The 23,562-nt window shown below is 34.5% G+C and overlaps 1 protein-coding gene across 4 annotated transcripts in view; it reads left to right on the plus strand.

Annotated features, from left to right (window-relative positions):
- LOC149553579 (ADP-ribosylation factor GTPase-activating protein AGD3-like) overlaps window positions 1-23,562 on the plus strand; it is a 150,281-nt gene that overhangs the window by 89,205 nt on the left and 37,514 nt on the right. For all 4 annotated transcript variants that reach the window (XM_089788979.1, XM_089788980.1, XM_089788981.1 and 1 more), the window contains one exon: window positions 22,818-22,862. In XM_089788979.1, the coding sequence (XP_089645105.1) occupies window positions 22,818-22,862 (45 nt within the window). The remainder of the gene's footprint in view (window positions 1-22,817; window positions 22,863-23,562) is intronic.

Raw genomic sequence — 23,562 nt, forward strand, 5'->3', positions numbered from 1 at the left:
ACCGTCCTTCGAATAGCATGGGAGCCTTGGATGAGAGTTCCCTCAGACACTCTATGAATCTTTTCGTACATTTGAAGTCTCCAAAAGATACTCCATGAAAAACTCTGTGCAGTAGAAATTATATGTGGAAGCATCAACCTGTTCCCCTGCGACTTACAACTAATTTTTCTAAAAACGTGGTACTGCCAACTGGCCAATGATACTGGTTGTATGAAATGAAGAAATAGATTCGCTTCCAGCAGAAAGAAGCAAATCACAATAAGAGCTCGTCTCCATTGATGCTCTCATCTCCTTTGTACCTAGTACACCCATATCCTGTACGGATGTGTCTACCCCATCATCACGACCCTCATCCCCACTCGTAGAAGCAAACTCATCACCAACCAGCACAATATGTAGCTGAACTAAATTTGGGGCTGGTGTGGACCGAATATGCTCTAACTCTACGGTCACCTCATCTAATCATGACTGTGACTTCTAAAGAGCCAACTGAGTAGACTGAAGAGAGTCCACAGTCACCTCAAGCTCTTGGGTGAGCTCAACCATCTTCTCTTTCTCTAACAATGTCGCATAACAAGTACTACCCTACTTCAGAAGGTAATCTCTATCAACAACTAGCTGCAAATAGTTATGCTCCTGTTGTGAGGTTTTCACACCATCACCCCAAAATTTTTGGGGACCCCCTTTTTTCTAATCGCCTTTGGCAAATTTTTGGATTGTCCAACAATTTTGAGTTTTTAAAAATTTCACGCCTTGGCACCTTCAGGACAGATATGGGGAGGCTTAGCTTATTTTCACCCGGTTTTCTTAACTTGATTTTCCAGAGTTATCAATTTTATCCCTAGGCCGAATAATTTTCGAAGTTAACTTCAACTTGGCAGGATAAAGTTGTGAATTTTGTACTTGGGCGTTTTCTTTTGAAAATTTGGTCTTAAATCTGTAAATTTGGATAATTCTCAAAAGAGAAATTTTAATTAGACTTAAGTATTTGGAAAATCTCAAATTTTTCTTTGGTGAAATTTTTTAAATTTTGTTGAAATGAGGAAAAATGCAAAAAAGCGACTTTTGGTTCTAAATGCAATTTTAATTTTTTAATTTTTAGCTTGGCAAAATCGATTTGGTAGAAAATTGCAAAAAATTGACTTTAATTGGATTAATTTGCCTTGAAAACTTTTAAGTTTTTAATGAATTTAGTAATTTATTATTGAAAAATAACTTTTGGTTAGCCAAAATACAATTTTAATGACGTATTAATTACTAAATCCTCATTAAATGGAAATATTTAACACCTTCAAGGCACCATTTAATTTCGTTTTGCAATTGGAGCTAATTGTTAAATTTAAAAGTGCAATTTTCTCTTTGGCAAAATTAATTTTTTTTAAGCTAAGTATTTAATTGTGGGCCTTAACTTGAATTTAATTTTTGTTTTTTGTTTTCTCCTAGAGCATGTAGGCCAGCTTTATGGAGAAAGAAAATTGGCTATAAAGGGAGTCTCCTCCCCATTTCATTTTCACAAATCATTTCTTCCTCTCCATATGGGCGAATTTTGTGGAGGAGCAGATTTTTTCCAGATTTGGGCGAAATTTGTGGGAGCCGAATTTTGTGGAAGGCGAAATTTGTGGGGGCCAAATTTTGTGGGAGCCGAAATTTGTGGAAGATAAAATTCTGATTTTTTTTTCAAGAGCCCTAGGTTGGCTAATTTTATTTGGAGGTGAATTGCATGGTAAATTCCTGATTTGCAAAGGGATTTGAACTTCTTGAAAGTCATATCCTAGGTTCCGAAAATTCACTGCAAGTTTATCGGTTAAGGTGAATTTTCATCATCTAGAGTTGCAAGGAGTGCTTAAGCTGAGATATCCATCTTTCTTTCTAGGCTAAGGATTACTCCGCTTGGTTCTTCTTACCTTTTGGTCCACCACTCTACCATCTCGTAATAGGGCGACGGGCATGGAGGATGATAGTGCAAGTAAGAATCCCAAGCGGGCGAACACTAAGAAAGACAAAGAGGATATGACGCCCAATACTTCTTCTCGAAAATGAAGTGAATAACTGACACCAATATCTGTACAGTGGACATGATACGGATGAGGGACAGACTGAAGGAAGGACAATCCCCCTTGGCTATAAGTAGAGGTAATTTCAAATCATTTAGAGTTGCGAGGAGTGCTTAAGCTGAGATATCCATCTTCCGCTCTAGGCTAAGGATTGCTCCGCTTGGTTCTTCTTGCCTTTTGGTCCACCACTCTACCATCCTGTAATAGGGCGACGAGCATGGAGGATGATAGTGCAAGTAAGAATCCTAAGCGGGTGAACACTAAGAAAGACAAAAAGGATATGATGCCCAAAACTCCCTTCTTCTCGAAAATGAGGCGAATAACCAATACCAATGGTGGTACAATAAAAGGATATACAAAAGGCAGTTGCACATCACGGCCTAGGCATCGACACTTCCACTGTGACCATGATGAGCGACAACGGCGTAGCCCTTAATTCCGAAGATATCAGAGAAGAGAATGTCAATGAGACAAATTTTGGATCGAGGTTGGATGAGTTAGGAAAGGTTGCTATCAAGAAAAAGCATTCGGGCACCCTTCCCTCTCTTAGCGCTTTTATTGGATTTGCAAAAGAATATGAGAAGGATCATGAAAAAAATACTACAAGCAGCGAACAGCGTGGCAAAGACAGCGGAACTCAAGGCGAAGCACACACACCTTGTCCTCCTATTGAAGAAGTTAACGAAAGGCTAGCTAAGTTCATTTCCTTAGCTAAGAAAATGAAAGAAAAGGGAAGATTTATATTAGAAGATCATTTGATGTAAGCCCAAGTGGCAATTTCCCTTTCTTCTAGAATAGTACAAGTGTTTATTTCTGATTGGCCACCATTTTGGTGCCTTCTCATTGGTTGCCACTTTTTGCACTTTTTTCATTGGTCCATTGATGAGGTGGCAGCTTCTTATTGGCCGATGGTGTGGCAACCCTAATTAGGGTTTTGAGGATCCAATCTGGATCGTTGATCTTGTTTTGATCTCCACTGTCCATTGTATTTCTGGCCCCTATAAAAGGCCATTTGCTCTCATTTGTAAAGTGGTCGGAGAAATTGTTGCGAAGATAATACCAAATTGCTTTCTTTTTCATTGTTGCGATTGGCATGTTGATCAAGAACATTGGGTGTTATTGCATGTTTTCTACTTCCACTTAGTTAGATTTTCTTTCAAGTTGTTTTAAGTTGGTTACATTTGAAGTTGTTTAAGTGAAGTTAAAGTAGATGGATAGTTGTATGGTAGCATTGGTAAATGTTTGATAGGGATCAATACCAGGCCACTAGCATCCTAGCGGCTGGTTGGGAAGCTTTGTGTGGTAAACTAGTCTATTATTCTTTTGAATCATTGCACCTGTGGAAGTGAAGCCGCTGGTCAGCTCTCATTAGGTTCGATCCCCGTCCATTTGCTAACCTTCCATTCATAGAAGTAGGAGTAGAATAGTAAGTAGCTGGGTAGTCGAAGCTTAGAGAAACAAGTTAGAGTAGATCAAGTGATAGAACTCATCCATTCACCTTCCACAACCATCGCTTTCCCATCAACATCATCATCGACAGACACACCCTCCATCATCGTGACCATCAACATTATCTGCCTCCACACATTTCACAAACCGAATCACCATCACTTTCATTCCACCAAAGTCCAAGTCATCCTTGAATGAATAGCGTAAGGCCGCCTACGTGATTACCAGCAAATCACACCGATAAAACTGAGCGAGTATCCAACGGTGTAAGGAACATTGGAGCTATTGCTTATGTCTTCATGAGTAATAACTTTCCAAGAGAGGAGTTGTATGTTTGATATCCTGTATCAAATATTCAAATCCTAATATGTTATGTAAGTGATATAAAACTCACATCAACAGCTCCAAGATCTTGACAACCTCTCGAAGCGCATGAACCTCCGCTAGAGAAAGAGTACTATCACCGTGCTCATCAAACATAAGAGCACCCCAACTAGATTTAGCTAGCATTTGATGGATCACATCATAATGCTCAAATGCTGAAGAGATGTCACTTTCACTCACCTTGAGTTGATTGGTCACATGATGCCTCTGTAACCCTTGCCTCCTATGCAAGCTCTTTGTCTCACTAACTGCACTGTGATGGGAAACCGAATTAGAATTTCCCACCACAAGATCGCTCACCACCCATGTGCTATTGTCCTCGCACACCTCTACATTCGAGATACAACTACTAGGTACCTCAACCAACTCCTTATCCAAAGAAATGGAAGCCCTCACAGTATCAATCCCCGCGCATGTCTCAACTTCTACCTTAATAGTAAGATATTGTAAACATTGATCTTGGGACCCATCCAAAACCTCCTCAGAGTCATCACCCAATATCTGACAAGGGGTGTCATACCCAGTACAATTCATAGCATCATCAAATGGATCATTAGATGTGTCCATACTACTTGCATGCACATCTCCCAATAAAGCCTCAACTATTGACACCTCACTCTGCACACATGACTTAATGTCAGGTTGTGAATCAATAATACTAGAGTATGAACCCACATCTATTGACTCTGCTATAACACCCAGATCACCAACATCACAACTGGGTGACTCAATATGTGCCTCGGTCCCACCTAAGGAAGAAACTGCCTCCCGGATTGGAGCAACACTGTGATAGCTAACATATAAGTCTCCAATAACAATCCCCTCAAGAGAGCCCGAAGTATCAGTAGTAACAGCTGCATCAAGTGTCTCTGAACTAACTGCAACAACTCTGGGAGCCTCAACGTGTTGAAGCTCAATGCTGCTATCCACCAAGGATACAGACACATCTATTGATCTCTGTGAAATGAGTCCATCATCAATACTGTAGATAGGACTAGCTGGTGTTGTACTAAATATAGGTACATCTGCATTACGGACACCTATCGGAGAAAACTCAAGCTTCCTTCCTGCCGACCTTCTAAAGGCGGAAACCATATACCTCGTTGCCCTCTCAACTGTCTCTGGATTCGACAAGCTCTCTGCAATCCTTTGCTGATGAAGCTTAAGTTTTTCTATACTCTCTTGAGGAATTTAATTTCTTGCTATCTTCCTCACTACTCTGCCAGCTCTTGGAACTACTAGGTCTCATGTATTTGTCCATAGCTAGAAACAGCAAGAGTGCTGATCACTTTAATTACAACAACAGATCTGAAATAATAAATATTTTCGTACCCCACAGGATGGCAAGAAACTGCTTTGATACCACTGTAGTAACCCCTACCGGTTATAGCTTATTCAAAACTCTATTTCTTCCACAATTCAAATTTTTGAGATTTCACCAAACACTTGGTGCACAACTTTGTTTTACTATATAGGGTGTACTTGTTTCCTCTTATGAAAGATAGCTTGAAATGCAATAATAGAAAAATAACTCTTTGACAACAAATTACGCTTATTGCATTATTTCAAAGCCTCTATTACAATTCCTTATCCACTGAAAATATACTTTGCAAAGTTTGAACCAATTATCAAAACTCACTAACTCTGAAATTATAATCAGACATACAACAAACCCTTACAAATTCAATTGGACATCCAAATTATTAAATTTCTAAGAACCTATAATGCTGACCAAATGCAAGCTGTTGTAGTTACATGAGTTGCCTTCCCAAAGCCTCTCAAGGCTGCCATCACAAGTTGTAGACCTCCCTCATAGACTGGTGCAGCCTGATAATATGAAATATGCCCAGAATGAAGACTCCAATGATGATTGCAGGCCCAGATTCAAGCCGCAGCCCTGCAATTTACTTTATTGTTACCCAAAATACGAAATGTTGGCTCTCAATATTAGATGCAACCCTCCAAGAGAGGTCATAGGTTCCTTCCAAACAATTGCAGGCATCTAATTATTACCAGCAGACCTTTAACTACTAACAACATACCTCACATATTTGAACATCGGGTCTGGAGCGAAAGACAGATATCTCCAGCACTAGCCACACAAGGCAAATAAAAGTAAGTGCTGGCGTGAACAGGAAATCCAATGCCAAACAACAACTCCACCCACTAGCTCTTGCAATTGCCCAATTATAAATTCAACCACCAATTCGATAGCCAACAATGTCTTTGAATCACAGTAAGTACAACTTTGAAAGACTATGATAAATTTTAGAAGTCCAAAATACCTCAGCTGTGGATTCAAATTCACTTCTTAGAATCTCAAACTCAACCTTTTTGCTTCAGTAAGGGCATCAAATATCAGAACCTCATAAAAGATAGAAAGACAACAACAACAAATAAATATTCAAGCACGCTTTTCCCAATGAAATGAGTTCATATTTATAATGCCTTTGTTGACAAAAGTTTTCAAAAGAACTAAACTTTTGAAATTGTGAAAGTTTCCCAAAAGAACTCAATTCTTGAAACTTTCCAACTTAACTCTTTTGGCAACATTTAATACTTGGCTTAGGCATAATATTAATGAAATAAATGGCCCCTTCCAATGATGACTCAACCCTCAACTTAAGTGATATTATAAAGTAAAATTACAACTTTATAATAAATCATTTAATGATTTAATAATAACTTGGCCATTAAAAATATTATAACTCCAAAAATACTCATCATTTATATATGTCGTTTGAAATAAGAGTCATACCTATTATTTCTCCATGTGACCAAATGCACTTTTAAAAAATAGAAAGGGTCCATCTCAATCAACACCCAACTTACCACAAATAGTAATTACACAAAACTAAGCCCAAATGAAGTCCGATCTGAGCCAAATAAAGACCAACTTGTAACTTACTGAATTGTGGAGATGATAAGACCCTCCCAAGCCAAGCCAAGCCAAGCCACTGCCTCAGAAGATCCTCTATCCACTATCTATGAGGATCACAATAATAGGCTAAACGTTGATACTGGCAAAAATGGGGACATTATAGTAAAACTCTCCCTTTTCATAGCGGCAACAGCAAATGGTTTTCTCATAAGTTCAAATTTAAACTGCAATACGATGAAGCATTTTAGGGTTTAGGATACCCTATATCTCAACATTAGAATAAAAATGGCTTTGCTTTTTGTTTTATTCAAGTAAAATATTCATATCCTTAGTATCCATGCGAGCACCATGATATTTACCAAGTGTGGCACTATGTAAGCAAGCAAGTGAACACATATCCTACCTTGGAGGACGGCTTATCTAACTTTTCAAAATGCCAAAGTTTGAATACCTTTTCAGTGCCTTAGGATCCTAGGCTTTCAAAAAGTAAAATAAGTATTTTGTTTTTATCACTTTTATATTTATTATAATATTTATATAATATTATGAGTTTAAATATTATATTAATAATATTATTAAATAATTTGTTAGTCCATTTAAGATTATTATTAATCTAATTTATATTTATTAAAAATAATATTGAAATATAAAACATTATAATAAATATTTTTATTTTTATGAGTAATTAAAATTTAATATATAATTCATAATTTTCTATTTTAATATATATCAATTAGATTAATAACATTATTAGGTGGATTATCTCATCAATTAATAAATGTTCTTAACATATATTAAAAAATTATGAATTTTAAAATAAATATTATTAATTTGACATAAGTATCAGTTGTGATAAAATAATCAGATATTTATTTTACTTCTAAAAGTCAAATAAGGATACTTTGCAAAACTATGACAAGGCATGTTATTTGGATGGATAATCAGATAAAAGTGATTGTTTTTGCTTTGAGCTGTAAAAGGAGATATTTTGTAGAGTAATGGCAAATTTTTTAAAGTCATAAGGATGGGATTGAGAGGGATAAGGAGTTATTACTTTTCAGAGACTTTTAGGAGCTTTTTGAGGGATAAGACTGCATTTAAGATGGGTCTTTATAATGACATATTGGGGCCATGACTTTTGGGCCACTACTACACCTTTCTGAAGACTTTTTAGGGGCTCAAGATTGGCCTTGAAAGTTGAATTCGACCAAGGAGTTTTTGCTTGCATTAATGATGCAGTTGGATGTGAAAAAATATAAGTATGAGCTGAGGGCTCATTTGGAAGGGGTTTTGGTTTTATGTAGATTTGGGACTTGTGATCTTTTTATTCATTTTTCTCATTTTTGGTATACCTCTTGTAACTCATTTTGAGATATACAGTTTTGTAACACCTTTGGACAGTAATACATAGTTTGTGCCTCATTTTTTTTGATGTCATGTGTCTTCGTTGTTAATACAAGTTCTTGAGATGATCTTTGTCCTTGGAGTTGTATTGCATGTTGGTACCTTTATGCAGAAAGATATAGTTCTTTGTAGGTTAGAAGTTGTGTTAGTCCTAAATTGGTCTTATTTTAGGAGAGAGGAGCATTCTCCTCTTAAGTTTGGATCTTATTCAATCATTGTATAAATTGTTTATGCAAGATCATGTTGTTGGGTTGTGCACTAAGGTTCTTGTATTTCCAGTGTATGTTGTGTGTTGGTTATTTTCTAAGGCTCAATGATATGTTTTGGTGCATCACCATAGTTTTAGATTTCAATTATGTTATCCTTCTATTCCTTTTCCTCAAAAAAATTTAGTTTAGAGACTTAAGGTGAAGTATCATATAGGAACATGTTTAGAGTTTGAAGATTTACTCCAATTTTGGGCAACCCACAAATTAGGAGTATTTCCACGTTTCTCAAAGTAATTGAGTTTTTGGAACTCAGTCAGGGTGCAACTTTTAGAGATAACAATAAGTAAAACAAATTTGGTATTGTCTTAACAACAATATTCCAACATCTCTGTCTACAAACGAGAGGAGCAATCCTTATATAGATCTCAAGTACAATGAATTACTAAGAGTAAATTAGAACCAATGACCTTGATTGAATCCTACAAACCCTAATTAGGGTTGCCACCCCATTTGCCAATTAGAATCAAGAATCCCAAAATGAGCTAATAGCAAAATTAGATAAAAGTGACTATTAGTATTTTTCCTTGATGTATGCTTCCGTGCACTAGCAGCTTCCATGGCATTGTTTGTAAATGACTAGTGTCAATCTGTAACCATGTTGACATTTATAGATTGCTGACAATGATCAATAACAAACTTTATTTGAGTTAGACAACTGGTAGTTCTCATCTGTGCTGATGCCACCATCTACACTTGACTGGGCAATTACTTTCATGCTAATTTTGGCATTGGGCTGTCAGTCCCCTGTTTCTGCAGTCACTATTTAGAGTGTGTAATGTCTTCTTTCTGATTTTCCCAACTGGCTTCCCTTACTGTGTGTCTATAATGAGTTCTCCTTGAAATTAATTGCTCTAGAAAAGCTTTCTGCATACATTGAGTGGGAGTCTTTTAACATTACTGCATACCTATATATGCCATACTGTTTGCAGAGGATGACTTGTTAATTTTGGTGAATATGATAATTTGAGGATTATCATTATGAACAAGCTCGTATTTTCCTTATTCTTCCATTCGTAAGCCTTTTCTATAATGGTTGAAAAGAATAGTCTAAAACTTCTGTCTTACTTGTCGATCAATGATCATATTTCTTTGTTTGGTAATATTGGGCAGGTATGTGGTATTGAAGCTAAGGCATGATTGTTAATTAATGAACCTCCTTTTAAAAAATGCATACAAAATCTCCTGGGAGTTTTTTTCTTTTTGATGCATAGATATATGCTAAAAAGAAGGATGAAAAACGACAAGAGTAGTGCATTTTTGGAGTGATGACGGTCTAAGAGAAATCTTGCAGAAGTATCAAACTATTAGGACAAAATAAGAGGAATGGTTTACAGGAAATGGTTAATATTTTTTTCTTATTTCTCAACGTGGATAATGGTCTAAAGATGGCAACAACCTTAGGAATGGAAAGCATTTTTTCTTGCTAGAGAAGAAACACACAGTTCTGAAATAAGAAATGATTATCAGTCTTTAGCAATATACACTATGTTTGTTAGAGAAAGATTGATATATGTGGTGCAAAACATGTATATTAGTTTTTTAAAAAACCTAAGTTGCCGGTACGGGTACGGATACGGGTATGGGGACGTTGATACGATATGCTGGTACGACAATTTTTTGAGGGCAGTTTGGGTACGTTTGGGTACGACCATAAAGAAAAACATAAAAATAAAAACTATATAAATATTTGCAGGCTTAAAAGTAAAAACAAGATCAAAATTCAGAATACCACAGATTATACATGGTAAACAAACTCAAAACTGCCATTAATTTTAAAAATTCAAAATATCTCAAAACATGAATTTTATGACAGATTATTCAAAATTTCAATGCATTCATTGGTTCAATATTAAAATAGCCCACTTAGTAATTATTAAGTACGTATCAATGATATAGGCATCATATAAGATCATCAACATCAGAATAGAACAGATTATACATGTTAAACAAACTCAATACTGCCATTAATCCTAAAAATTCAAAATATGTCATAACATGAGTTTTATGACAACTTGTTCAACTCATTGTTTATTGGTTCAACATTAAAAGAACACGCTTAATAATTACTAATTACGCTTCAATGATATATGATGCAGCATCATATAAGATCATCAACATCAACATCATTAGTGACAATGACATTAGATGATGCAAATAGATTAGAATCACATGCAACCCCACTACTACTTGCACTAGGAGGATGGTGGCTACCTGACTGCACATCCAATAAAGATTGTGCACCAGCTGAAAAATCCAAATCAGTTCGCTCCGGATCTACATCCCAAAACTTTATGCCCCCTTCCTTGTACTCATTTTGACTATGAGTAAGAAGGCGCAAGTTGGAATGCACATAAACCAGCTCTTTTGCCTTACTTGCAGCCAATCAATTGCGTTTCATTGAGTGAATAAAGGAGTATGTACTCCAATTTTGCTCGGATGAAGAGGAACTAGCAACCTATTGAGACAAAGTGAGGAGCATAAAAAATGTCATTCAAATTTTAAAGTTAAGAATATTTGTTATTTTTATAAATTGTAAATAATATAAAGTTAGAGAGTGCAATAGAAATGGAAAAACTTACTTGTGATAAAAGTTCGATTGCAAGAGTTTGGAGGTGCGGTGATGTATGACCATTAAGGTACCACCAAGCATGAGCATCCTTTTTATACTTGTCACAAAGAGCAGAAGCACTTTGACCATTGAAAGCTACAAAATCAGCAAACTCACTTGTAACTATATTCTCCATTTCACGATCAGGGAAGAGTTTTGCAAGTGCTTTCCTACACCCTTCACTGACTTCTGCATCTCTATATGGTGGTACCCTTGATGGCATAGCAAGAATTTCATCACTATAAAATTTGGGAGTCAATGCAAGTGCAAGAAGACGGAGTGGGGTGGTCATTTTATTCCACCGCTCAACACAAATTGTTTGCACCTCTTTGAAGAAGGTTTCTTCAGGATCTTGCTCCTTTTCATTGATGACATGCTTCATTTTCTTAAGCATTGAATCAATTCCGTCATATACCTCTCCCAAACATGGATGATCCGTGTTGGTATAACGGATCATACTCATGATAGGCTTAGTGAAACTAAGAAGATATTCCACGTGTTCCCACCAAGTGTCATCCAATATCATTCATTTTACATTTGTAGCCCTTTTAGTGTTGGATTGCCTCCATAGTGACCAGCTTTGACTAATAACCATACTAGCAAGTGGCTCTCGCACCTTCACAAGTCTCCTCAACACAATTGTGTTGGATGCAAATCGAGTCTCAACAACTTATTAAAAAATAAAATATAAAGTTTGACTTACAAACTAAAGATGTGCTAAGTTTAAAAACTGAATTCATAATTATTAAAGTGAAATACAAAATTCAAAAGTTAAGAACTAAACTTAAAAGTATTTCAATTACCTTTAGCAACTCCAATTGCGAAAATGATCTAAAAATGACCTGTGACATGTGATGGTTTGTGATGAACATTTAGATCTCTTCAGCTTCTGCATAGATATCTTTGATCCAATTTATTTTCCTACCCAACTTTTGTAGCATAAGATTGAGAGAGTGCACTACACAAGGGGTCCAAAATATATGCTCAAATCGTGTCTCAATCAACATGCCTGCAACTTTACAATTCTTTGCATTGTCTGTCATTACTTGGACAACGTTTTGAGGGCCCACATCCTGAATGCATTGTATAAGGATGTTAGCAATAAATTGTCCATCCTTTACCTGCCCTTCACAATCCACAACTTTAAGAAACATTGCCCCTTTGGGGCACACTGCAATCACATTGATTAATGGACGATTTTTGGCATCCTTCCACCCATCAGAAATAATTGACACCCCTGTTTGTTTCCATGAATTCCTAATTGGAGCCAATGCAGTGTCTATGCTTTTTACCTCCCTTGCTAGTAAAGTTTTACGCACTTTCTCATATCCTGGCCCCATGTACCCTTTTGGAGCCTCATTTACTTTTCTCAACATATCTTGCCAATATGGTGATCTCACAACATTAAATGACGAACCATTTGCATATAAACATCTTGCAACACTTTGATCTACAATCTCCCTAGCATCATTCTTAAACACACTCTCTAATGGCCCCTTGCTTCTCTTCACATTAATAGGTTCTTCAGTTCTACCTAGAAATGGGTGGCTCTCTACTACAACATTAGGAAAGTCATTATGAGATGGAGGAGGCTTACTTGATCTCTTCCCTTTCTTTAAAGGATGGTTTGTGCCACGAGAAACTCTTGCATCTGCTTCCTCTTGCTTTCTAATATAGCCTGCTATTTCTTGAGGCGGTAATCCATTGCCATCCTCTCCTGGACATGCTTTGATACCCTATTGGGGAATTTCACAAAGATGGGCTTTCACACGACTATATGAACTTTTGTACCTCACATTACAAAAATTGCATATCCAAACAAACGTTCCACCCCCTTTAACTTGTTCTATCATTTGGACATATTTTCACAAAGGTGAACTTGGATCGATCTTGAAGGTGGGAGATTGAGAGCTAGCATTAGTTGAACTTTTTATTATCTTGTTAACAAAAAATTAAAATCCAATTATTAAATAATATAGATGAAAAAATTGATCAACTATAAAAACAATGAATTAATATAATTATAATCATAAATTTATAAGTTATATTTTAATAACAATTTTATATTATTATTTATTTAATACTTAAAACTTCTATTATTGATTATTTAATATTTTTGTTATTTAATTAATACATTAATATACACAATATTAATTTAAATTACATTTTTTTAAAATTCCAACTCAATATTAGAATTAGTTTATTTTCCTATTACTATATATTATAAATTTGATATTGTTAAATTATAATATATGAATATCAATTAATTTCACAACATTTTTATTAATTTAATAAAATTTAATTTGATTAACTTAAATTTTCCTATATGAAGACAAGAATTTTAAAATACATTTATACCTCTTACCAACCATAAAACTATTAAACATACAATAAATATTAAAGAAAAGTTTGAACTTTGTACACTTTAAAATTAAAAATAAAAATAAATATTAAATATAGAATAAATATTTAATAAAAGTTTGAACTTTATAATTCAAAATAAAAAGAAAAAATAAAATAAATCTATTTTATACGCCATTTGATAAAAAATTATACAACTTTAAATAAAATAAATCTATTTTATATGTCATTTGATAAAAAATAATACAACTTTAAGAAATTTATATCATATTAAATAAAACATTGAATAATCTAAATTTTTTATTAATAAGCGACATTACAGTCTGCGGAGGGAAAAAAATTATTCACGGAGGAAGATATACGCCTGGAGGAAGACCCGCGTTTGCAGATGCAAGTCGATTTGCACAGATTGAGACACAGTCACAATGAAAGCCCCTACAAAAATGGGCCTGCAAAAAACGACCTGCAAAAAACTGACCTACAAAGTTGTGGGTTGAAAATGTATCCATCCGTATCCTATTTATTCTTAGAGGTTTCTGTTTTTTAACAGCCGAACAAAATGGGAAATTAGGCAATTGAAAGAAACTTTCAGTAAATGTTGCTTTTCACTGAGATTCGTTTTAGAAATTTCCCACAGAAGTTGGATTCGACGAGATTTTGTGAGAAATTAAAAAAAACATTTCAGCATAACCAAAAATAGAGCATATGCGAATCACACCTATATTTCAGTGGTTTTCGTTTCCAGTACAGTCTGTGCCTAGAAACGACGAGGCATAGGCTACGAATTTGCAACTTAATAAAAAACTAATATGGGAACGATATGATAAAACAGTGTCAGGTGGAACTCTTGTGGCAGCTGTGACATTTTGGTAGTGTATTGATGTAAGATAGGGTTTGAATCCCTTCAATTTTCTGATCACAATTGCTGCAGTTGTTTATATTCAATTCCAACAAATGAATTATAATAGTCTGATTTAATCATTAGGGTATCCACATTTTGCAACATTATGTCATTTCCCAATTTGTATTAGATTAGGGTCATAAGTTTAAAGAAATTTAAATTTCTTTGCGATACAAATCTGCCTTCTTTTTCACAAGCTAGATGATGAAATGTCAAGATTGTTGTCCTGCATTTTGTCACCACAAAATGTTGGTAACAGTATGAAACTTTTTCAAGCTAGTTTCGTGTCTCTCTAAGTTGAATTTGATAGTTAATTGCTTAATGTTGATTGATCAATCAACTTCAATTCGTTTATCAAATTCTTTAACTGAAGACCTTCGTCAAGTATTTTTCATTTTGCTTTCTGTTGAGCCTTTGCTTGATTTTTTAAGCCTTCATCATCCATTTTTTGCTTTTGAGTTTGCGTTTGTTGGTTTTTAGTCTTTTGGTTTTGTTCATGTCATGCCTTTCGCTTTTTCTTTCGATTCAGTCTAACCTAGAGCTCAATCAGAGTTGTTAGTCAAGAGATATGCCCGTTTTAGTGCCTCAAAAGTGGACCTTTTTGGTGCAACAACACGAATTAAAAATGTCATGTTATTTTTTTAATTTGACTTTCATTTTTTGAAAAATATAACTTAAATTCACTTTTTGTTATGTTTTTAAGTTACTTTAACTTTAAATTTTTCACTTAAAGTGACTATAGAACACTTTATGTTATAATTTTAAGTTGAGTTACTTTTTGATTTTTCATTTAAAGTGACTTTATAACTATATAGTTTTCAGTTTAATGTTTTATTTTTAAATCAAATACTTATTTAAATGTTACTGTTTAAATGATGTTTATATGTTATATTTTTAAATATGATAGATAAATATTGTTTATGACCCATTTAATAACATTTTTATAAATTTAAGCGGATTAAATGACTTTAAGTTATCAAAAGTGCACATTTTACATGTCACTGCATATAAGGTTTAACTTGGTGGACCTTTTTTGATGTCATTACATCCAAAGGTTATCAAAAGTGGACCTTTTTGATGTCATTACATCAAAAGGTAAGTTTTTATGTCTTTGCATCCAAAATGTTAGATGTAACTTAAAATGTGCATTCCCTTCTAAAAGGTCCAATTTTGATTGCTTGCACATTTTAAAATATGCTACTGACCCAAAAAGGTCCGATTTGCCTTGTTTGCACATTTTAAAATATGTTATTGACTCTAAAAGGTCCAATTTTAAACTAAAGCATGTTTTAAAATGTGTATTGGCCTCCAAAAAGTCTGATTTTGGAAGAACACATGCATTTGCTCTCCAAGAACCCTATTTTGAATATTGTGAGAGATTTACTTGATGGGTTTGCATGAGATCTTCTCCAATAGGGTCGTTTTTGCTAGGCAATGGATTTTTTAACATCAAAAATGGATTTATCTTACTGAAAAATGTTTTCTCAAACTCCTCCCAAAGGCACGTTTTTGAAAAAATCTTTAAATAAATCTATTTAGAGTGATTTAAATCACGTTTTTGCAAAGAAAAGAGGCGTTTTGGCCTAAGTATGGATTCGGGTTCAAAGTTCGGGTTTGTGGGTTCGGGCAAATTTTTTTTTTCCCATTTGGGTTCGTGGGTGGGTTCGTGAGTGTGTGTATATATATATATATATATATATATATATATATATATATATATATATATATATATATATATATATATATATATATATATATATATATATATATATATATATAAGCAGCAATTATTCATATTGTGAAATGACTTTGTTTTGCAACTACGCATGTTTTGTGAAATTACTTTGTTTTGCAAACACGAGAAACATGCGTAGTTGCAAAACAAAGTCATTTCACAATATGAATAATTGCTGCTTGATCATTGATCAATGCCAAATGTCAACGATAAACAATAAATACCCACTCATTAATCGATCTTCATGATTGTAAAGAAAATTATACATTGAATTACTAAATTGCAAAACATAGACTAGTTCATCAAATAATAAAGTTTGAAACATCATTATAGATGACAAGTGTTTAGTAGTTGATCAATAATCATCATATCAAATGCCCTTCAAGGGTCAAATGGATCATCATAAAATGAGGGATCAATGGCTTCATCCCCAACTGCAACTATATCTAGATCCTCATCATTGGAACCCAAACTGGTTCCACTAGTCCCATATGCTGCTATATCATCCTCCTTCTCCTCAACGTAAGAGATTAGATGAGTGAAATATCTTTTATTAAGTTCCTTTTAGAGGTACATAAGAAAAAAAACAAAAAAAACACTCTTTAAAGTTGTTTTAGCCCCAGGTCCTCTTGGGTTTGCTGTGGGTTTGTCTGGGCTTGCTCCAACAAAGACCCAAGCGAACCCACAGTCCAAACTAAGGACCCAACTCGAACCCGTGGGCAAATGTAGACCCATGCGGACTCGGATCCGAATCCAAGCAACGGGGGATGAATCCGGCAACTTAGGTTTTGGCATCATCAATCATTTGCAATACATCTTGGCTCACTTTTTTGCACTGGGAAGCCAAAAACGAATTCATTTCATGCCTTTTATGAATACATTTTTGCTAAAACCGCCCAGAAAAATTGGGGTTTTTATCCACTTTTTTGCATTTTGGAGTTACGTTTTTGCATTTTGATCCATTTATATACATTTGGGGAAGTTGCTTTTGCATTCACAAGTCAAAAATGACTCAAAAACATGCATTTTTTGGCCACGTTTTTGCAAAAGCGGCCCAGATTTTTGCATAAAAAAGTCACATACATTTGGATCAAGAGGGATGTTTTTGAGTTTTAATGCGTGCCCTTGTCTTTGGAGACCACTTTTTTGGCCTTCTCATGTCAAATTCGACCATTAAATGTCCGTTACATGCAAGTACGGAAAAATTCAAAAAGTTAATTGAAAATCCAAATTTGAGGGAGAATTAGTCTTCAAGTCTATAAAACTTTCTATTTTGGCTCTTTAACCTCCAACTAAGTGGACATTTTCAAATTTGCTCATCAATTCATGCTTATGTTGCTATTTCCATGCATATTATGGCTTGTTATTGCACACTTGTCCATATATATGCCATGAAAAGTGCATTTTGCCTTTAAAAATGATGAAGACTGTCATTTACACACTTTTGGAATTTTCCCAAACTCCAAATTCGAAATTCCATGTTGACATGTTTGAGTCACTTTCCAAAGGTATGTTTTTCTTTGTGTCTCTGTGTTTTGTACTTGCTTGTCGGTTTTCTCCACTTTGGAGAAACTACAAGTTCTTTCCCAAGAACTTGTTCTTGTTTGACTTCATGCGAAAACATCATCATGTCCCACTTCCATCTTCCATGTCACAACACTTCACATTCATCCGACAAATGCGATTACATGTTTTCCATCTCATTTACCATTTGCACATGCATGTAATCCCATTTTCACTCATCTCACTTTTTGCATCCATTCGCATGACACGATTACATGAAATGGCTTACGTATAATAGCATCCAAAAGGTCCGATTTTGATTAAAAGTCACTTGTTAAGAAGTCAAAAGATGTCATTTTCATCTTCCATGTACTTTGACTTCTCCTTTCATCATAGATGACTATAAAGCTCATTATCCCTCTTCCATTTTCCATTTCCATCTCTCCATATGCATTCACACCTCCATGAACAAGTACATATTTCCACATCTTTACATGCTTTGCACCTCATCCCAACACCCGCACTTACATGTAAAGCGCATCCTACATCCACATTTGTATGTCATCTCACTTTTCATTCTTCATTACATGTTGTATATACATGTAATCCATTTTCTGTGCAATGACATTTTGAAAGCTCAAGACACTTTTAAATTCAAAAGCTCTCATTTGCACACATTCCCATGCACCAAGCACTTTACTTCGAAAAAAAAGAGAGGTAAAGGTGCTAATGGAAAGTTGTTCTGAGTTTACATCCGGACATCGTCAAGAAGGTTTTCAAAGTGTCAAAGAATCCATAATGTGTCAATCTACAAAGGAAAATTCGTGACAACTTGAGCAAGAAAAACTGAATCACATCAAGATTCCACATGACAATGAACAATTCATCAAATACAGTCAGAGATTATCAAAAGATTCAAGACCATGGTTATCAAGGTGATTGTAGTGGCACAAAATACAAGAACTCCCAATCCTGTGATCATCCGGGATTGCATCGTCAAGTACAAGGCCTTTCAAGACAATCCCTAGGATTGTTTCAATTCTCTTCCGTCTTCTTTCTTCTTCTTTCATGTTTGTAATTGGAGAGAATGTATTATATGAAAATGTGTAATTACATTTAATACGACTTACATGTGTAATTACATGTAATGCGAGTTGCATGCACATGAAAAGATGTAATGCGAGTTGCACTATAATTTCTCTTTTAGTTAGACTAGGTCAAAGTTGGTTGAGTTGCTCCCACTTTTTCCTCCATCTTTTCCTCAACTTCTATGCCTATATAAGGGAGTGCCCCCTCATTGTAAAAATCATCTGTTGTTGTATGCAAGAAAGCTCTGCCACATTTGTGCAAGTATAACTTTGATTGTGTAATACAAATTTGGGAGAAAAGTGAATAAAAGAAGCAATTGGATTCAAAGCTTTGACTGGAAGCAATTGTGATAGAGAAAATTAGAAGCTTTGACTGTAATTTGTGCTTATTTTCTTGATTCATGTTATTATTGTGTTTTCAATAGAAGAGCATAGTGATTTAAGAAGCAATTGGAGCTAGAGCTTTGACTAGGAGCAATTGTGGAAATATATAGCTGGAAGCTTTGTTTGTAGTTTATACATCTTTCTTAATTCACAAAATAGTTAAGTTATTCTTACTTTTCGGAGCCTTTGTGCCCTAACTGTAAAGCTTTTCCATATAGAAGTATGACTAGACTTAGAGCCAAATTGTTACACTTTCAACTAGCCTTTGAGTTAATGTTAGTTTATTGGTATCACCAATTTCAGCTTTAGATAGAAGTGTAGTTAGAGATTCACTCTGCCCATTACTTGCACAACGAGTAAGTGGATTTTTTCTTGAAAGTTAAGAAGAAAGAATATTGGTAACACCTTTTTTACAAAATCTCTTGACTTCTTGCTTACCTTGAGTTGATCCAAAGAACGGTGAGAAGGGGGAGCCTTCCCTTTAAGGTAGGAAAGACTCTGTCTCACATGCTGTGGCTAGTCATTCTATTTTGCAATTGGATTTTTACTCAAAACTGTCGGTTGCAAAATATCCACCCAACAAGGGTAACAAAGAATGGAAACATTCTTATAGAATGTACAGACAATATGTTTCTAAAAAGAAACATGCATTAACAAAAGTCAGAATAGGAAACTTTCTTATATAGACTAAAGACGACTAGATGACCACTAAAGGAACATTCAATCTTAGAAGATATTATCCTAATACTTTCCCTAAATGGTCATTGTATGAATGTCAAAACATTCTGCAGTGACTAAGACGCCCCCTAGATTTGCAAAATGTTAGAGACAGAGAACTTTTGCAGAAGCGTACTTTGACTCATTATAGACTACAAGAAGCCATGTTTTTATTTTTTTTGAAAAAAGCCAAAAAACCTAGATACAGAAGTTTTACAAAGCATTATTTTTGGAAAAAATAGTAAAACTTTGAATCCCACACAATTTGTGTATTATAGAACTGAACGATTTTTAAGGAAAAATTTGACAAACCGAAAAAAGAAAATGTCACATGAACAATACGGATTACAATGATATGTTATGATTTTTGAGGAAAAAATTGATCAAAATTGAACATGCATGAATTCGAGAAAATGTTCCAATGGACCTAGAAAATCCCACAAAGGCCCATAAGAGATCTCAAAAAGCCCAGAAGGAATATGAAATTAGAATAAAATTTCGGCTGGTACAGAATTTGAGGCATGAAAACTGATGCACCCAAAAAATTCTAACGATGACCCAATTGAAATTGTGAAAAAATGATGAAGGATTTGCAAGTAGATTTTTGAATCAGTAAGAGAACATGGAGTTTTGTAGGAAACCCTATTTAGCTGGGAAAACCACAAAAAAATTGCAGACAAGCTACAGGTGGAAATGGGTGCCTTTTTTTTCAAATTCAACCTTGAAAGAGGTCGAAAATGGTGGATTAGTAGAAGAAAATTCCACAAAGAGACCATAGGTTGCATAAATGGGGCGCACAAGTTTTAGAGAAACAATGGCTTCTATGATCAGGAAAGGGCACAAAACGATTAGGAAACACTGGCAGCTGTAGTCCTAGACATTGCATAGAAAAGAGTCATGGTACTGGAGAGAAGTCCTCAAAATGAAGAGAGGCTTCCGCAAACATACACCAGGAATGAGTTGAAGAGAAAAAATGTTGTCTAAGACAAATACAATCCCAAATATGGCCGCACAAGTTGCAGACAAACCATAGGTTGATTGAATAAAGGCAAAGCAAGCAAACCCACAAAAGTGCTGCAAATTGAATTTCAACAGACACCCTTGATGGGTCAATGAATAAATGGATTTATTTTGAAAAAATTAAAGAACATGAGATTTCATAATGAAATTCTTAATTTTTTGAAAAAAATTCCCTAAGCTCTGATACCATGTTACACAAGCCAGATGATAGAATAATGGGATGTTTATTAACAAAGAACGGAAACGTTCTTATAGAATGTGCAAACAGTATATTTCAAAAAAGAAATATATATTGACAGAAGATAGAATAGGAAACTTTCCTATAGAGACTAAAGACAACTAGATGACCATTAAAGAAATATTTTATCTTTGAAGATATTATCCTAACACCTGTCTATTCAATCTTCTCTCTTCAAACATTCCAAAAACAATGAACTTAGGAAAAAAAAATTATACTAGAGCAGGGCTGCATAGTACAATTGGTATCATCCTATCAAATGTATTTACAATTCTGTGTGCTTCAATTTCTTTTTTCATACACACACACATTGAACCATACACAGTGTACCCAAGATATTGTTTTGACATGTTGGTGTATCAAAACCTCATATCCATAACCAATCTCTAACCAAATTTGGCAACTTAGATTTAACCAATAAATATCTACTCAAACCCTTGGGAATTAAGGGAATAAGACATACGCAATGTACCCAAGACATTTTTTTGACATGTTGGCATCTCAAAACCTCATGTTCATAACCTATCTTTTACCAAATTTGAAAACTTAGATTTGACCAATAATATCTACTCAAACCCTAGTGAATTAAGGCATTAAGAAAGCAATTAGGGGTATGTAGGAACTAACAAAGACCTAAACAGTCGTTAGTTCTCAGAAGTTGCTTTCAGAATAATTTAGGGATTGGGTATAGAGCAACCTTAGACAAAACAAAATAAAAGACATACTGTTACTTAAATGTGCATGATAGATACTAAATATAGGTACTTAATACAAACCATTGTAATTAATTTCCTTGCAAATTTCATATAGTGCTTGTCATCACAAAAAATCTTCAATTGCAACTGTAGATGGCCTTATCTTTACTCAAATATTCAGGACTCCAGGATATTCTCCTTTTTAAACATCTGATGTCTATCTTATACAGCTAGCATTTATGCTAAATTTATTGATATTACTAATTGTCATGGCACATACAATTCCCATCGTATCTGTCCTACTAAATGTTGTTTATAGGGTGGTAATGCCTTATGTTTCAACCTTACACCAGCTTAACTAGCTAGAGTGCCAATGCAGTGGCTGTATGGTCTTTCTGTTCTTAGAATTCCACTTGTCAATTTGAGCCCTCATTTTTACGCAATTACTTCCCTGCTAAACATGGAATCCAGGATTCAGTTCTGACCCGAGAACATGATTTGAAGAAAATATGAAAGATAATGTTTCAACACGAGTATCCTTGCAAAACTTTACAGCATGTCCTAACTTTTTTAACAGGATAATTCATTAAATTTAAAATTGATATAAGTTGAAAAATACTGAGTTGACTAAGGTGCATTATTCATTTGTGCTGCGCCAGCTGCAGTGCACACTTGTGATTCACCTCAATCATTTTCTTCGGGTAATTAGAAAGTCTGTACATTGTATGGTGGAGTAATTTGAAAAGAGTTGGGAAACCATACATTTTGTTCATATGTATAGAAAACCATAGTTCACTAACATTAATTCTAGATCTCATTACTTTACCTGGGATAGAGTTGTACATGGGCAGTAAAAGAGGAAATGCAGAAGGTTACAAAGCAAGGTGATTCACAAAAATGTCTTTTAACTTTGAACATGCTTAATGTTTCTTCTATTCAGAAATCAGATTCAGCTTTGAGATGGACATAAGTTGTTCAAATTAGGCTTTCTGAAAATTCTCTAATTTGAAGTCTGTTACAGTTTTTGTAAATAGTTCAGTGAATGCATGATTTTTTAAATCTTTAAATTTGTATTGATGATATATGGCTTGAGATATACCTGACAGAACTCTACAATAATGTGCAGGAGGTTCGGAGGCGTTTTGATAAAGCTTCACTCCACTATGATCAGGTCTGCTAACAATGTGTTTCCCTGTTCTCATTCTGAGATGTTTCAGAATGTCTGTCACCTTGGAGCTGAATGGAATAACTTTTTTGCTTGATATTTAGTCAACTATTATTTAAGTTCACATGGTTTTATGGGTACAACATTGCAAAAGTATTTTTCTAAATTCTTCAAGTTAAACAATAGATGTCTTTGCTTTGCTAAAATAATTGAATGAATTGAATGGAATGATCAAATGATCATTCAAAGGATTAGAAAGATGATGCTTTTATAATGAAACAATCGTAAATTAGAAACTATCTAATATATACATATGTTACAACATTAACCATTAAATAATAATATATAGATAATATTCTAGTACCCTCCCTTATGTTGGAGTTTGTAGCTGTGATAGAGATCTTTATCTCTGGGCATTAATACCGTTATAGTGACCTTTAACTGAAAAAGACATTAATGATAAATTGTAATATTAAATATTAAGTCGTGTCATTCAACATGCATTGATGCATGGAATACGAAGAGTTGTATTTGAAAATAAAGAGTCTTTTTATGGGAAACTCAAGAGACCTTCAGTTGTAATGTGAAGAACCTCTCTATGAGTTACATATATTGCTTCAAGCTAAAGGCATTGTACACTTGAACATTTTATTATCAATAAAATGATATTTTGTTGTGTGGTTGGGTTTTCCCCTTAAGTTTATAA

The sequence above is a fragment of the Cupressus sempervirens genome, chromosome 6, assembly GCF_028749045.1.
Source record: "Cupressus sempervirens isolate cs-2001-9-10 chromosome 6, ASM2874904v1, whole genome shotgun sequence".
Classification (NCBI taxonomy): domain Eukaryota; kingdom Viridiplantae; phylum Streptophyta; class Pinopsida; order Cupressales; family Cupressaceae; genus Cupressus; species Cupressus sempervirens.